The 15,401-nt window shown below is 41.0% G+C and overlaps 1 protein-coding gene across 4 annotated transcripts in view; it reads left to right on the plus strand.

Moving 5' to 3' along the window:
* KIF16B (kinesin family member 16B) overlaps positions 1-15,401 on the plus strand; it is a 315,626-nt gene that overhangs the window by 217,150 nt on the left and 83,075 nt on the right. For 3 of the 4 annotated variants that reach the window (XM_032142462.1, XM_032142463.1, XM_032142461.2), the window contains 2 exons: positions 24-74; positions 14,166-14,288. In XM_032142462.1, the coding sequence (XP_031998353.1) occupies positions 24-74; positions 14,166-14,288 (174 nt within the window). Of the gene's footprint in view, positions 1-23; positions 75-1,392; positions 3,820-14,165; positions 14,289-15,401 lie in introns of those variants that run through there. The other variant, XM_058433013.1, reaches the window with a different exon arrangement.

Genomic DNA, 15,401 nt, shown 5'->3' on the forward strand with positions numbered 1-15,401 from the left:
AGGGCTTTTTATTTTCTTTTCAGGATAATGAGAAACTTCACAATGGCACCATTCAACGTAAACTAAAATATGAGGTAGGTAATGATTTTTCAGATTGATAGGGTCGCCTTAAATTATGGCATGCTCATGTGATTACATTTTCTTAATGTCTAGTTGCATAATTAGAATTTTGAGGTCCCAGCAAGATTAATGGCTAATAGGGAAGGCAAGCTATTATATGGACTTAAAATTAAATGGAATCCTGTAGTTTGAAACTGCTTTGACTTTATTTGAATGGCATGTAGCTGTGGTGGAGCTTTGCCCAGTTTTTCATTCATAATAGTATATTTTCCCTTGGTCTGCATTTAAAAGGCAGAATTATATAATCAGAATCAGATATGGGGTTTGGAAATGAAACTCAGTATTCCTCCTGTCCATTTTATAGACTGTGAGTTGGCAGTAGTACAAAGGAGATACTCTGCATTGATTAACTTGTTTCTCTGGTGGATTGTCAAACCAAGATTTATTTGGGCATGCAATTTGTAAGGTTTCACTGGTATTTTCCTCCACTAAGAGGCATGTCCCTCCCCTATATTCCTAAATTTTAAAAAATCAACCCCCAAAAAATAGTAGGTGATGGAAATTTTCCAGATGGTGTCCATATATTACTGAACAGACAGCAAGAGGTGGATGTTCACAGAGGCTGAACTGACTTTGGCCGCAGCCACGCCCTCCTGCCAGTCATCCAGTAATGATGTGATCTTCCCCTGGATACCCATCTCCCTCCTCTACAGAGCAAGACACTGGCTTTCATTTCTTTGTGTCCACAGTACCTGGCACATAGCAGGTGCACACTAGTCCTTCCATGGTGATGACTTGTAGATAAAAGTAATGATAATTACTGTTAATGTTCATGGGAACATTTGATTCCCACGAAACAAACCAAAAAGAGAGAGAAATGTAACCTGGGTTAGAACACTTGGGCATTTCTTTTGGCCTTGCCATCTGATTTTCATTAAGTTTGCCTTGATTGCATTTTGGACATATGATCATGGACTTTATTTTCTTAACTAAATTTTACCTTCTAAACATTGAATCAGAGGGCTTGGAATTTATTGTAGGGAAAATGAAATATTAGATCAAGAAGTGGATACTATGGATCAATCCCATACAATGTATTTCTATCAAAATTCTCAGTGATTTATAATATATATAATATGGAAAATTGATGTTCTATGTATGAATCAGATAATCAATTCTTTAATCATGTATTGATACAAATGGCTTAGGCTTTTTATTTAACCTCTGAATTAATCTACCCAATGAAACCAATGACAAGAATCATCATGTGCAAAAGAATCACAGAAAGAGCTACCACATCCCCGTTTCAACTTTTTTTGACACCTTGAACAGAAAAGGCAGTTTTGCCCAGCATGGTATCTTGACCAGCTTCTGCCCAGAGATGCCACTGACACTTCCAGCCTCATTAGAGAGGAGAGGAGGGAGGTGGATCAGAATGACCACTGGGATCATCCCATGCTGTGGAGCGTCTCAGGCCCTGAAACAACTTCCTCAGCATCACAAGAGAGAACTCACCGGCAAAGGGATCAGTCCTCAGTACCCAAGGTATTCCAGGACAATGAAAACAAATATTGTCATCCTGAGCACGCTGGCCGTTTTGAACCAAAATGTTTTAATCTACCTAAAATCTCTTTTCTTAAAGAAAGTAACGCTGATGAGGCAGCAGATTATCAGAGTAAGTCAGAAAATGTCAGTGAGCTGCTGACTCATAAAGATGAACACGGCTTGAGAGTCAAGTCCAGTTGGACTTTGCTGCACCATACGTCCCAAGAAGTGTCTATAAACAGTGGAGGCAAGCAGGCCAGGCAAGGCAAGGTGCTCTGCTTGGTTCTGTCTGAAGGCATTTCCCATGAGGAGAGAGCATCCTGCAGTGCCCCGCAGAGCGTACTGGCCTCTGAGTTTTATAGTGAGCAGCAAGGTGAGGAAGAGTTGGATGCTAAAAAAATGAGCTCATCGGAGTCACTGATAAATAACAGAACAGAAGGAAACAATGGACTGGGATATTTTTACCACAAGTTCTCAGACCTTTATAAAGATACCAGCAGTCACCTGCTTCAGGCTGGCACACAGGTGATCAGCCAAGCCAGGCTCATGGGGAGTCTGTGTGCCCAGAGGGGGCTCCCCTCCCAGGTAACAACATTCGTCAGAAGCCTGCCATTTCTGAAGCACTTAGCCCCACACATGCCCTTGAAGATTGACCTGCAGTCAACAGAATCTCATTCTCCGGAAGCTCGGGTTGGCAGCAGCGAGAGCGAAGCTGCAGGGAGCCTGAGGCCAGCAGAGGGTGCGGCGCCTTACCGGGCCTCTGTCTTTGCAGCTGCAGGTTTACCAGGTTCCTCGCCAAGCTCAGTTTTTCGCCTTGAATATGAAGATGCTAGAAAGAGCTCTGCATTTAAGCAGAGCCTTGTGCAATTCCCGGACCAAATGCTGAAACTGCAAGAGTGCCCTTTAAAAGACCTTCTTAGGCATGTGACTTGTGCTCTACCAGAACCTTTGGGCAACACGAATGAAGTCAAAGGCATTTACTGGCTTGCTGTTGCTACCTGCACAGCACCTGACCCTCAGCCAGCGTGTTTGCTCCTGCTTCAGTCAACTTTATATGCTTTGGTCCTGTCAGATAATCTCCTTGGCTCAATGAGCATTTTTCATGCTCTACCTCTCTCTGGTCTACAGGAGATTCAAATTGGCTTTGGTGGACAGAGTATTCGATTCCTGAGCTCTGCAGAGGGTCTTCTGCTCACTGTGTTCAGTTACAACAAATACCTCTCTCAGCAGCTGTGTCGTGACCTCCTGTGTGTCCTGATGTCGGAGCCTGATGCCGCTGCCTGTGCTAATCATCCCTTGCTCCAGCAAGATCTGGTTCAGCTTTCTCTTGATTGGAAAACAGAAATCCCTGATTTAGTTTTGCCAAATGGAGTTCAGGTGTCATCGAAATTCCAGACTACCTTGGTTGACATGATTTACTTTCTTCATGGAAATATGGAAGTCAATGTCCCTTCCCTGGCAGAAGTTCAGTTACTGCTCTACACAACGGTGAAAGTCATGGGTGACTCTGGCCATGACCAGTGCCAGTCTCTAGTCCTTCTGAACACCCACATTGCACTGGTGAAGGAAGACTGTGTTTTTTATCCACGCATTCGATCTCGAAACATACCTCCTCTGGGTGCACAATTTGATGTGATCAAATGCCATGCTTTAAGTGAATTCAGGTGTGTTGTTGTTCCAGAAAAGAAAAATATGTCAACAGTAGAACTAGTCTTCTTACAGAAATTCAAACCTTCAGTGGGTTCCAGAAATAGTCCACCTGAGCACCTTCAGGAAGCCCCAGATGTCCAGTTGTTCACCACCCCATTGTATCTTCAAGGCAGTCAGAATGTCGCACCTGAGGTCTGGAAACTTACTTTCAATTCTCAAGATGAGGCTCTTTGGCTAATCTCACATTTGACAAGACTCTAAGGAGGAGAATTTTAAAGATGCACTACATGCTTTTTGAGATCATTAATAAAATAAGCATTGTGAAAGCAGTCAAGGCAATATGAATATCTCCGGGTAGCTAACTGAATTGGAACTGGAAAAATGCAGACCTCTAAAATTGAAGATGTAAATATTTTAAATATCTACAATAAAATAAAAACAGCTAATAGCAGAGCCCCGATAAAATATCTTTATCACCACCTTGCTTCATTTTCTCGAAACTCAGGCTTGTAAATTTTTGCCTGCCTCATTATTTGTGAGGTGATTAAAGCATTTCTGATTGTTTGTCTTCGTGTCAATTTATAGTGTGGTGACTTGGAATCTGTCTGTGCCTGCTGGATTCCGGCAGGCTAATTTGTGCTGCCTGAAAAAGTGGCCAGTCTGACAGTGACCTTCATTGACATCCTTGGTTTCAGCTGTGGTTAGGATAGTTCTGTAGCAGAGCACATTAGTGATGCGTCAAGCTTCCTATGAGGACCCAGGGATTGAAAGTGTCCTCCCATAACCATGGTATGCGGAATCGAGACAGTGATGCATGCCCTGCAGTGTCTTCTTCCTCACTTAATTGCCTTTACCTTCCTCCTTTCGTACTTCTTGATGATTCCCTTTTAACCCTTGCGATTTCAGCTCCTCACTTGTTGGTGTGTTCGTGACTATTCCACCTGACCTGTATCCCCCACCACCACCATATTCCCGTTCTTTCTCAGAACTTTTGTCTCTCTATCCTGTAAGTCTCTTTATCTCAGAATCTCGCTTTTTCTCGTGGCTTCTTTCTGCTCTCTTGTTGAATATATAGTCCCCTTAGAGGTACCTCCCTCTGGCATCTCACCCAGCCACCACTTATAACCTTTGATCAAGGTCTCCTGCTGGCCCCAGCTGGTCAGTTTGCTGGCCTCCCTTCTCAGGCGAGTTCCCTGCTGCATCTGCCCAGGGTGGGGCTTCTCCATGAAGCTCCACCCAGTGGTCAGCTGCCTCCTCCTAGGTAAGAGGCTGCAAACTGTGCTCTTCAGGGTCTCTAGCTCCTCTGATCAACCCTTTCCTCTCTGTCCCCCTCTGTCCAAAAATCCTATCAGGTTACACGTTTTGTATTTGTTTTCAATTTCATCTGACTCTCGTTGCTCCGCCACTGTTCTCCCCTCTCAGGTGTGTGCTCTCCTAAATCCAGAGTTCTCAGAAGGAAGGAGACGTGCTTCTGTCTTGCTCCACCCACTCTCCTTCCACTCTCAGCTGAACCATCTTTAGCCCACAGTAGCTCTCAGTGGATGTTGGATGCAGCTGAGTGAGTCAGTGATTGTCCTGGCATGGAAGGGGCATTTTCTATTCTGGTCAACTCTTTGGATAAGTGCAACATAAATATTGTAGTGCCTTCTTCATTTCTGTTCCTAATCAATGACAAAGATCGTGTCAAAGCTTAACACACACAGACACTTCCCATCTTCCTTTGACCAGGAAGTGCTCATCTTCCCTCTTTCCCCTGACGGAGGAAATGACAAGCTACCCACACTGGGTCTGCATTCCCACCTATTTTCCTCTACCTAGTGTTGCAGACATGAACAGGAAAAGACAGGGAATTGGAGAATGTGTTATGATCAGCGGACTGGTGGCTGCAGCCTTGTGTGCTTCTGACCAGTGGAGGCATTTGGTTTTTTGAGGCAACTGGATTCTCATGTTTTTCATTTCCAAAGCACCCCCTACCCCCACACATAAATACCTTATTATCTTATACCTAAAAGCTTTTAACTCTTTGATGAGGACATCATTAAAAATAGTCACTAATTTGTCATTATCTTGGTTGGTAGGTCATCTTCCATCATGAACAAACACTCCTAAAATGTACCATGATAGTTTTCTAATATCTTAATAATATTTCTCCTAATTTATTTTTTTTACTTTTTTAAAACTAATACATTTTGCATTCCTTTTTTCTTTTTAAGTTGTTCTGTCCAGTATTTTCTCATATTTTCTTGATAAGAAAAAGAGTTATACTCCAATAGTCTTGTCCAAGTTAGAAAAGAAAGAAAAACAATTAATGATTATGAAGGGCAGAAGGAATAGATTTTAAGATGCCAGCAGAGGGATGCCATGGTCAGGAAGAAAGGAGTGATAAATAAGCAGTACATAATTTTAACAAAGAGTGTTAAATATTAGACAGATGTGCTTATTCGCACAGGTACAGAAGCATAATTCCACTATGTTGTAAATCATGGTCTTTAGGATTTCTCAGAGATGGAACATGCAGCAGATATGAGCATTGTATAAAAATCATATCACTCATTATAACTTCTGCAGTCTGCTTTATGATCTAAGAAGGCCACAGTGAGGATCATGTTCAGATTGTACCACATAATGGAAGCAGCTTGCAGCATTCAGATTCAGCATGTCACTTCTCTCACCTAAGCATACTTTGTACCTTGAGATAAAATATAGTTCCTGGGTGTGAGAGTTTGATTTACTGTGTGTGAAGTAAGTATTAAGGTTGTCGTGATGCCTGTGGAAGCCAGTGGAGTATTGTTGGTGCCATTATCCACTGTGGCTTCAATCCTAGCAGCTCCCTCTGCTCGTTTCTTCAGGAGTTCTAAGCCTACAGCACCTCTAGAGTGGAGCAACTGTGAGAGTGAGTATTCAGCCTGCTGTAACATCTATCTCGGCTGTAATGAGTTTCTGAATCAGAAAAAAACAGACGCATACATTCTTGGTTATGTGGCATTCTGCATTGTTATAATATAGGCATAATCATTTATATTGTGGGACTTCTTAATACATTCTAGACAATAGCTCTTTGAATACTTTTGAAATAGTGATTTCATCTGAATTTGATTAAAATCCATTTTGCGCACAGCTGCCTGTTTTACAGACTTGTGGTTGGCAGGATGAATTTATTTAGTCTTTGTTGAAAAACATTTCAAAACAGTGTGTCTCCCTGTTCTCAGTACTTTAAAAATGTGCATGCATCCCTTTGGAAGAGAGTACTTAAGCCTTCCAGCAGTAGTAATTACAGTAATTTTTGCTTACATTCTCTTTCCCAGATGATTTAAAGCTTTGTATGATAAATAGATTAGAGCCACTTTTATTAATGCTCCTTTGATGATCAACCCTGCTTATTGGATAGACCAGTTTCTAATGAGGTCATTTTGTTAATTTAGTTACACAATTTCCAGTATGTAGCTTAGACAACTCTGCCTCATTCCTTAGAATATCTACTGTGACAGATGTTATATCAGTCTGCAATTGCCAAATAACAAACAACCCCCCCAAATTTCAGGGGCACATTAAAAAAGTTTTTATTTTATTCTGCTGCTTTGCAAGGAGATTGGAGTGGCTGTGCTGTAGGCTGCAGGTCATCTGTTGCTCAACCAGGGTCGGTCTGCTCCACACGTGTCATTTTGGGATCTATTCAGAAGGGGCAGTAGCCATCGTGGTGATGACAGAAACACAGAAGGGCAGTCCTGCAAGCCTTTGCCCGTGTCTGCTAACATCTCGTTGGCCGACACAAGTCACATGACCAAGCCCCAAATCAAGGGGCAAGGAAGTACCCTCCATCCATCAAGAGGCCATGGCGAGACTCGGGATATGTACTACTACTACAGGGAGAGAAGAATTGGGACTGGCAATTAATTTTCCATGGATGCATTATGTCAAGGTTCCCAAAGCTCTATTAAAGATAAGACTCAGATAAAACTTGTAGGACTTCTCCCTAATGGAAACATTAAGGTACCAGGAAGAGTACGCCCTAGGACCTTTTAAGTTACATATTCAATTTGAGTACCTCCATGGATGGGCTGATTGCCTTCTACCTCTGAAGCAGTTTATTCATTGGGAACTGCTCTTACTGTTACACCATTCTTTCCATAATCTCCCTTACTGTGATCTCCATCTGCAGAGTCTGTTGATCCGTGGCATCCTCTGTTGCAGAATAAAACAAGTGTATTTTGTAATCTGCATTATACACAACCCTTCAGAGAAGACATTTCTCATATATCTGCCTCCTCTGATTTTTTTCCTTTACCTCCAACACCCTTCTGTCTCTCTGCTGTTTCTTAAACAGTACATTTTTCAAACCATCACCATCAAATCTCTTGTTAAGGATGCACTGTTGTAGTATGCTAATGCCTTCTTTATGAGGGATGGAATTGAATAAACTAGTTGATGAGAAGGAAAGAGATTCTAAGTCACTCCTCCTGCCTTTTAATATCTGGTTAAAATCTTTTGTTGCTGAAGGTGCAGTGGGTTATAGGGGTGACAGCAATCCCAGTCACTGTTTATATTGTGGTCTACAATGTAGGACTTCTTGCTCGTATTTTGTTCCTTTTGATACTTATGGTGATCCTACTGGAATGTAGGAATTCACGTTGAACTCCATTTCAGATTTGGAAGTTTAGACTCAAAAAGGATTACTAGGTTGAGAATTGGGACTTAAATCTAGACTTTTCTACTCTAGAATATATATATTTGTCCACAGTGCCAAAGCCATTTCATAGTCACTGTTATTCTTGACATTGGTAAAATGTTTTATTGATTTTTTTATAGGAATGACTCTGCTAGAAATTTATATTTCCAAGTATTGCTAAGTTGATTCTTAACTGACTTGTAAATTTGTTTTCTTGGAATTCTAGACATTAATAATTATTTCTGTCTGTATGAGTTGTTGTTTTCAAGGATTGCCTTACAAGTTTCTTTTCAATTCCTTTTATTTCCTTGCATGGATCTTACTTCTCTTTGCACTCCGTGTTTTTAGCTCTGTAAAAGAAAGCTTAGACACAGTCATAGCGTGAATTTGATGCACATAAGTTTGTATGTTTACTTTTGTTTCTTTGGCTGGAAGTGCATCCCTGCCTTTTATTTTCTCCTGGGCCTTAGCATTCAGCATGGTTTGAACCAAAGCCAGGGCTCAGCAAAAAATCAGTGAGTGAACATCAGTGGTACTTTTCATGATTAATCAATGACATTGTACAATTATAATAGAAGGGAGAACATCCGCTTTTCCCTGAGGGTCCTAACCTGTCTGTATTCATGCTTAATAGTGAGAGCCACTTAGCAGTTGTTGCTACATTATCAGTCAGGTATAATAGACCCCATATTTAATCTTTTTAAAATCAGCCATTAATTGATACATTGTTCAAAGATGATGACCACTTAATGTAATGATCTAGAGAAAAATAGTGACACTTTTAATAGTTTCAAGTTGAAACATTCATCCAATATTCAATATTTCCAAACCCTGAAACAATGTTGGTCAGCTCAGATCTATGTAGAAGAAATAATTGATGCTGGTGAGAATCATGGATTGGAAATGTCAACTAAACCTTTTGGATTTATCCAAAGGCCGCTAAACTTAAGACATTCTACAAGTACCAGTGTCCAACAGTTTGCCATCTTCTGGGTAACGTATCCCTCAGGATATATATCAAAACTTGTATTTGTTTCCTCATGTGAGTCTTCCAAACTCACTTTAGAAATGAGATAAAGTTGGCACTGTTTCTCCACATCAGGCTATTGTTAAGTCCCATCCTTCACAGGGATGGACAGGATGTACCTGTAGCATATATGACCACGTCTTGGCAAAATCGAATTCATTTGTATTTGCCAAGCCTTCAAAGATAGTGTAGTGTTGATTAAGACAAGATCCCCTCATAGCAAAGGCAGGCTTCTCTACTGGAAATGGATAAGAACCTGTCTGGTTATTTACCATATACATCATTTGGGTTTGTTCCTGCATGTTATCTTTGTTCCATGTTTCTTACAACCTGGCTGATGTTTGAGGCTATAACAAATCTTCATCGTCTCTTTCCCCAAATCTTCGTCGTCTCTTTCCGTAAATCTCCATTTTGAAATTGTTGGGGCATAATAGGTACTTGAGACACAAGTTAAATTAGAACTATCAGTATAGTATGCGTAGCTGAAAAAAGGAAGGATTAGAAATATGTGCTATGGTTGGAACAGGGACAGGAGAATTTATAGGGACAGGAGATTTTGTTAAATCTAATAAAAAGCCAGGTTTGCCTGTATTTCAGAAGCAAAGCTTGGCTATGGGCTCCTGGAGATTAGATGGCAGTCCTTAGGCCAGACCTTGTCATGATCAGTGTATACTGAATTCGACCATCTGGTACATAATTAGAATGTTTAGGGACAACTGTTGATGACTCCCTGAGGAACTGGACCATTTCATGTTCTCTGAGAGCCCACAGTGATCTGAGTGGATATTAGTACCGCTTCCTGTTCATTTCCTCAGTTTGTTCCTTTTGAAGGAAATAGCCTGAGTAGTAAAAGAAGACTTTGAACTGAATATTTACAATGTACCTTATGTTCTGCCTATTTCTTTCAACTAAGGATTGGACTACAGTGTTTCACCAAGAGTGGAAAAATAACGTATTTGTTGACACAGAGCAATATTTCATTAAAAGCTATCAGAAAAAATATTTTTGTATTTAACTTTTAAAGATATTTCTTATGTACAAATATATAATTCAAGTTACCAATTATCTACTTTTTCTTGACTTTTTATTTCTAAATAGGACCACTCCATGGCACATTTAAAATTGCTTATACCGTCTTCTGTACTCATCCACGCCAGTTCTGCTTGCAGAGAGGTGTTCCGAACACCTCCTACTACAATGCCATCAACTTCCCCTTCAGAGTCTAAGAATCTTTTTTGCCACATATAGGGAAACTGTGACGGATTCCAAAATGAATAATGCCATTGAAATATAAAAGCTCCCATAAATAATGGGATATAATGGGATACAGCAAACATTTGCATGTCTAGTATAAACCACAAGATACTCAAAATATAGCCACTTTCAAATCAAAAATAAATTTAAGAGACATTTATGTTAACTTTACCTCCTGTCCAGTATAAACATAGTTTAGGAGAATGTCAATAATTTCTTATACTGTGCCCCGAGAATTCCCCATTTCTCATGAAATTGACTTCATAAAATAATGTTTACAAATCACACCACAGTGATGATTTGATGGGAACACATTTTGATTTTTAAAGTTATTTATGCATTTGCTCAGATCCCTACCTTATGTTTTAGTTATTCATTTCTGTAGCTGTTCATTTCTGTACACTCATTAATATTTAGTTCATATGAAATCAGTAAGATTGAAGTAAACTGTAGCCAAGGTTGATAGTGGGGACTCTGGCAGTATTTCTCGTCCCCAGTGTGGTATGTAATGAAGAGAGAAATATCTTTCTTCTCTGCAAAGGATCCTGTTATGCTTCACTGTCTGGTCCCGTTTGGGACAGTAGCTCTTATAGCCAGCCAAGGGCCATGTATTGGTCCAGGCAGTTGCTAGTGTGCCAAAGGCTGCCCTAGATTGAGGTGGGCTACATAAATATTACAAGATCTACTCATTCTCAAATACCTGGTCCCTACTCAATTCACTTGCCCAGTGAAATTGTCAAAGGCAGGGATTTTTTTTTTTTTTTTTTGGTGAAGAATCTATGATCCTGAGCCTCAAGCAGCTTTCCTTTTATTAGGGATTGGTTTCACCCTGGTACATTCTTAGAAACGGAGAACTCTCCAGTTGTATTAGTCTGTTCTTACCTTGCTATAAATACCCAAGACTGGGTAATTTACAAGAAAAGAGGTTTAATTGGCTCATGGTTCTGCAGGCTGTGTAGGAAGTATAGCACTGGCTTCTTATTCTGGGGAAGCCTCAGGACGATTACAGTCATGGTGGAGGGTGAAGGAGAAGCAGGTGTTTCACATGGTGGGAGCAGGAGCCAGAGAAAGAGTGGGAGGTGCCACACGGTTCCAAATGACCAGAGCTGGTGAGAACTCACGCATTATCGCAAAGACTGCACCAAGCCATAAGGGATCCGCCCGTGTGACCCAAGCACCTCCCACGGGACCTATCTCCAACACCAAGAATATTACAACGCCTCATGATTTGGATGGGGACAAATATCCAAACCATATCACCAGTCTTAAAATGCCCAGACCATCAGTTACAGTCTTACCTCATTTTAAAAACTGACTTATGAAAAGAGAAAGTTAAGGTCGCAAATCTACTTTTAGAATATAAATCTAGAGTGGAAACATCAAATGTTTGTTCCAAACATGTGCAGTTGAGAAAAACTAAAGGTCTTAGAAATTACAAATACTTTGTAAAAGTTATATTGTATTCCCAAGGCCTGACCCTCTGTGTGGCACATAGGCGGTACCCAGTAAAATAGCAATGTTTCATTATATATCTCAGAGGTGCCTAAAAGAAAAGGCATTTAGAAAGTCAAAGGTAAGTCTCCATTGCTTAGCTGACAGAACATGCCTGGGCAATTTTGACCATAGTTCTTCCTCGGTAAAATTCCTGACATTTGGATGACAAGATACATATTCATAGTTGTTCTCACTCCATTCCCCCATCACAACTTGCTAATCCGGCTGTGATTACCAGTTCACTTGTCAGAGTCTGCCTCAGACCTTAAGTCCCACAGGGTGGGGCATCGTTGTGTTCATAGTTGGGTCCCTCCCATGTAGTTGGAATCTAATAAATACCATGCCCATTTCCATAGGGGAACTGAGGTGAAGAGAGGGCAAGAGACTTACTCCGAGACCAAGTCCCAGAACTAGGATTGGATTCCACATCTTCTCCTTCCTTCTGAGTCTTGAAGTGAACATCACCTGGAATTCCATGTCCATTTTCTGTGACTCGGTCAGGGAAGCAGATAAAGTTAGAGTATGTTATGCTTGTGGATACTGTTGTTCACACTTTTTTGAGAACCCAATCATTCATGTGATCCTAAAAGGTTCAAGTACGTAAATGGAGGTATGCCTAGGCAAAACTGAAAAACACGAAGTTTGCCTTTCAGATCGTCTCCCTCACAGGTGTATGTGTGACTGCCATGTGCCTCAAGTGACAGAAGCCCATATAATTTTTTTTTTCTTTGGGATGGAGTCTCGCTCTGTCGCCCAGGCTGGAGTGCAGTGGCGTGATCTCAACTCACTGCAACCTCCACATCCCGGGTTCAAGTGATTCTCCTGCCTCAGCCTCCCGAGTAGCTGGGACTACAGGTGCCCACCACCATGCCCGACTACTTTTTTGTATTTTTAGTACAGACGGGCTTGCACCGTGTTAGCCAGGATGGTCTCGATCTCCTGACCTCATGATCAACCCACCTCGGCCTCCCAGAGTGCTAGGATTACAGGCGTGAGCCACTGTGCCCAGCCTCTTGATGGTTTTTGATATCAGGGACAGCTAAATTGGTGTACCATTATGATAAACAATTCTTCTTGCTTAGGGTGACCAGCCATGCAGAGAAAAATTAAGATCCTGTAACAGGCTTTGGAAACTTCATGCCAAAAGGCACACACAGTCGGCTAGATCGAAAGCAGCAATCTGAAACAAATTATATGTCCTTGTGTCCTCTGGAAGTCCAAGCTTTCATGCACACAGCTAAGTTGAGACTCTCAAATTACACCTGGCTGAGAACCCTTTCTGCCTGGGAGAAAGGGAGTTTATTGCCCCCTGTTTTCTTTATGGTCACGTAAGCGGGTTCCATTGCATAATCATGGAATTCTCAGCATCTTAAAATCTATGTATGTGTGAAGTGTTCATTAGCTCAATGTATCTCAGATGGATGTAATTATTGTACAGTTTCAAGATTGCAGTCTAGAGTAGTGTGATGAAAGTGGGCCCTAGATTGGCCTGAGTTTAAATCTTGACTCTACCCCATACCTCCATCAAGTGAGCTCAACCCTCAGTCTTGGGCCTCTCATCTGATAAATAGGGTTAATAATGGTTAATACCTCGTAGGGGGGATTGTGAGGATTAATTGAGCCAATTCATGTAAACTGGTTAATGTAGTACTTGGCATATAATGAGTATCCAATAAATGCTAACTGTAATTATGATTCTAATTATTTTGTTTTTGCTATTACTTCAAAAACATATGTTTTCTAAAGCCCCCAGCTTAGTGCAAACAATAAGGATTATTCAGAGATTTCTTCGGATTCACACTTAAGAGAACTTCATTTGGAAGATTTTTTTTTTTTTTTCATAATGTCTCTTCCTCAGACCCCAGTAGTCCCCCACTGCCCAGGCCATAAATATTTGTCACAGCCAAGTTGAGTAATCAAATGGGGCCTGAAGAAAATACTTGAGATTTGTTTTAATTGTGGTTTAAAGAGCTTTCCACACTACACTGGCTTATAAAAATGCCTAAAAGTTAAAAATGAAGTCAATTTGAATAAACTCTCCAGCTTTTGCAGCTTTATAAGTATAGCTGTCTGATAGGGTGTGAAGGGAAAAGTTTGTCAGATGGTCAAGACTTTTCAGAAGGCAATCTGGTTTACACTGATTTTTGTTTAAGAAGTCAGGATAATGTAATTTGTCCCTGTTTTTACTTGTTCTTATAAATTGGAAGGAACTTCAAAGCCAAACAACACTTCATAGTGCTTTTGCCCTAACTCCTTGGAATAGTATACCTAAAATAATGGTCTTTTTGTTACGAGAGAGGCTTAGCTTTTCTCTTGCAAAGGAAACCATCATTTTTCTAAATAAACCCACTGGTTTGGTGCTCTTTTCTCTACTTGAAACACATTTTCTCCCCCCTCCCCGAGCAGGAGATTTGCAGTGGAGTGATCCTGGTTTCTCTTTGTTCTCCCTGTCTGACATGCCTTTCATAGCGGATGGTTTCTCGCTCTTTGGGCGCAAATCCAGACGACCTGAAGGACCCAATTAAAATTAGTATCCCACGCTACGTCCTCTGCGGGCAAGGAAAGGATGCACACTTCGAGTTTGAGGTCAAGGTGAGTGTCTTCTTGACTCTTCTGGAGAATGGAGGTTGGAGACTATGCAGTGCTTTATCTGTCTTTATTTTTTCAAAAGGGGATGAAGCTGCATGTGAATATCCTGTTTGTAAAATATTTGGTCTTGCCCTTCTTTAAACCAGTCTGTAAAACTCTTGACTGTAACACATGGGAGGAAGTTACCTCATAGAAGGTGTTAGTAAGGCAGACAGAAATGGAATTCCTATCACCCACACCCTACGGGTAGGGTGACCAACCATCCAGGTTGCCCAAGACTTTCCTAACGTCTGCCCTTAAAGTTTCACCCCTTGGGAAACCCCACAGTCCTGAGCAAACCAGGACAGTTGGTCACCCTCCCCATGGGCTTAGTCTTAATTTTTCTCATCTATAAAAATGAGACTAATAATATTTATGTCACAGGAATACCAGTGCAAATAAAGTGCTGCATCTTGTGGCTGGTATAAACAGTAAACTGTTGCTATTGCTGCTATTACTACTGCTATTTTCGTTGTTGTTTCTATTATGAATTAGGAAGCCTTCCTCATTTGTTTCAGGTGTTTCTTGATTTATACAACTTTTCAGGAAGAGATGTGCCTGTTTGCTTACGTCATGGTTTTCTAAATAATGACTTCATCTTTTTGCTAATTTGCTTTCATTGACTCATAACACTTTATTAAATAATGTTGCTGGCCACCATCCTCTTCTCAAGAAAGTAATGATAAATCACACTTCTTTTTTTTCAAGGATCAGCAAGGGTATTGATGTAATAATGAAGTCCACTAGAATCACCAGTGTATACATGCATAAAGGTGTTCTTGGAGGCTGTAGGTGGTTTTGTTCAGATCAACACCAGACCATGAATCTGGACACTGAATTCTGTAGACTCTGACCCCACTGCAGTTTGCTGGGCAGCCATAAGTCATCTGAGCCTCAGTTTCCCCATTGATACAATGAGGAAATTGGAAAGTACCAGTGGTCTCCAGATTTTGTTTTACCTGTGAAACTCCTTTGTTCAAAGAATACCTTATGTGGAAGGACACCGTAAAAGGCAGGGAAGCCTAGAGCTGCTGGACACACAGGGAGTGGGAAGGGAGGAAGGAGCCTAAAGCCAGC

This window comes from Hylobates moloch, unplaced genomic scaffold (genome assembly GCF_009828535.3).
Source record: "Hylobates moloch isolate HMO894 unplaced genomic scaffold, HMol_V3 SCAFFOLD_21, whole genome shotgun sequence".
NCBI classification, from domain to species: Eukaryota; Metazoa; Chordata; class Mammalia; order Primates; family Hylobatidae; genus Hylobates; species Hylobates moloch.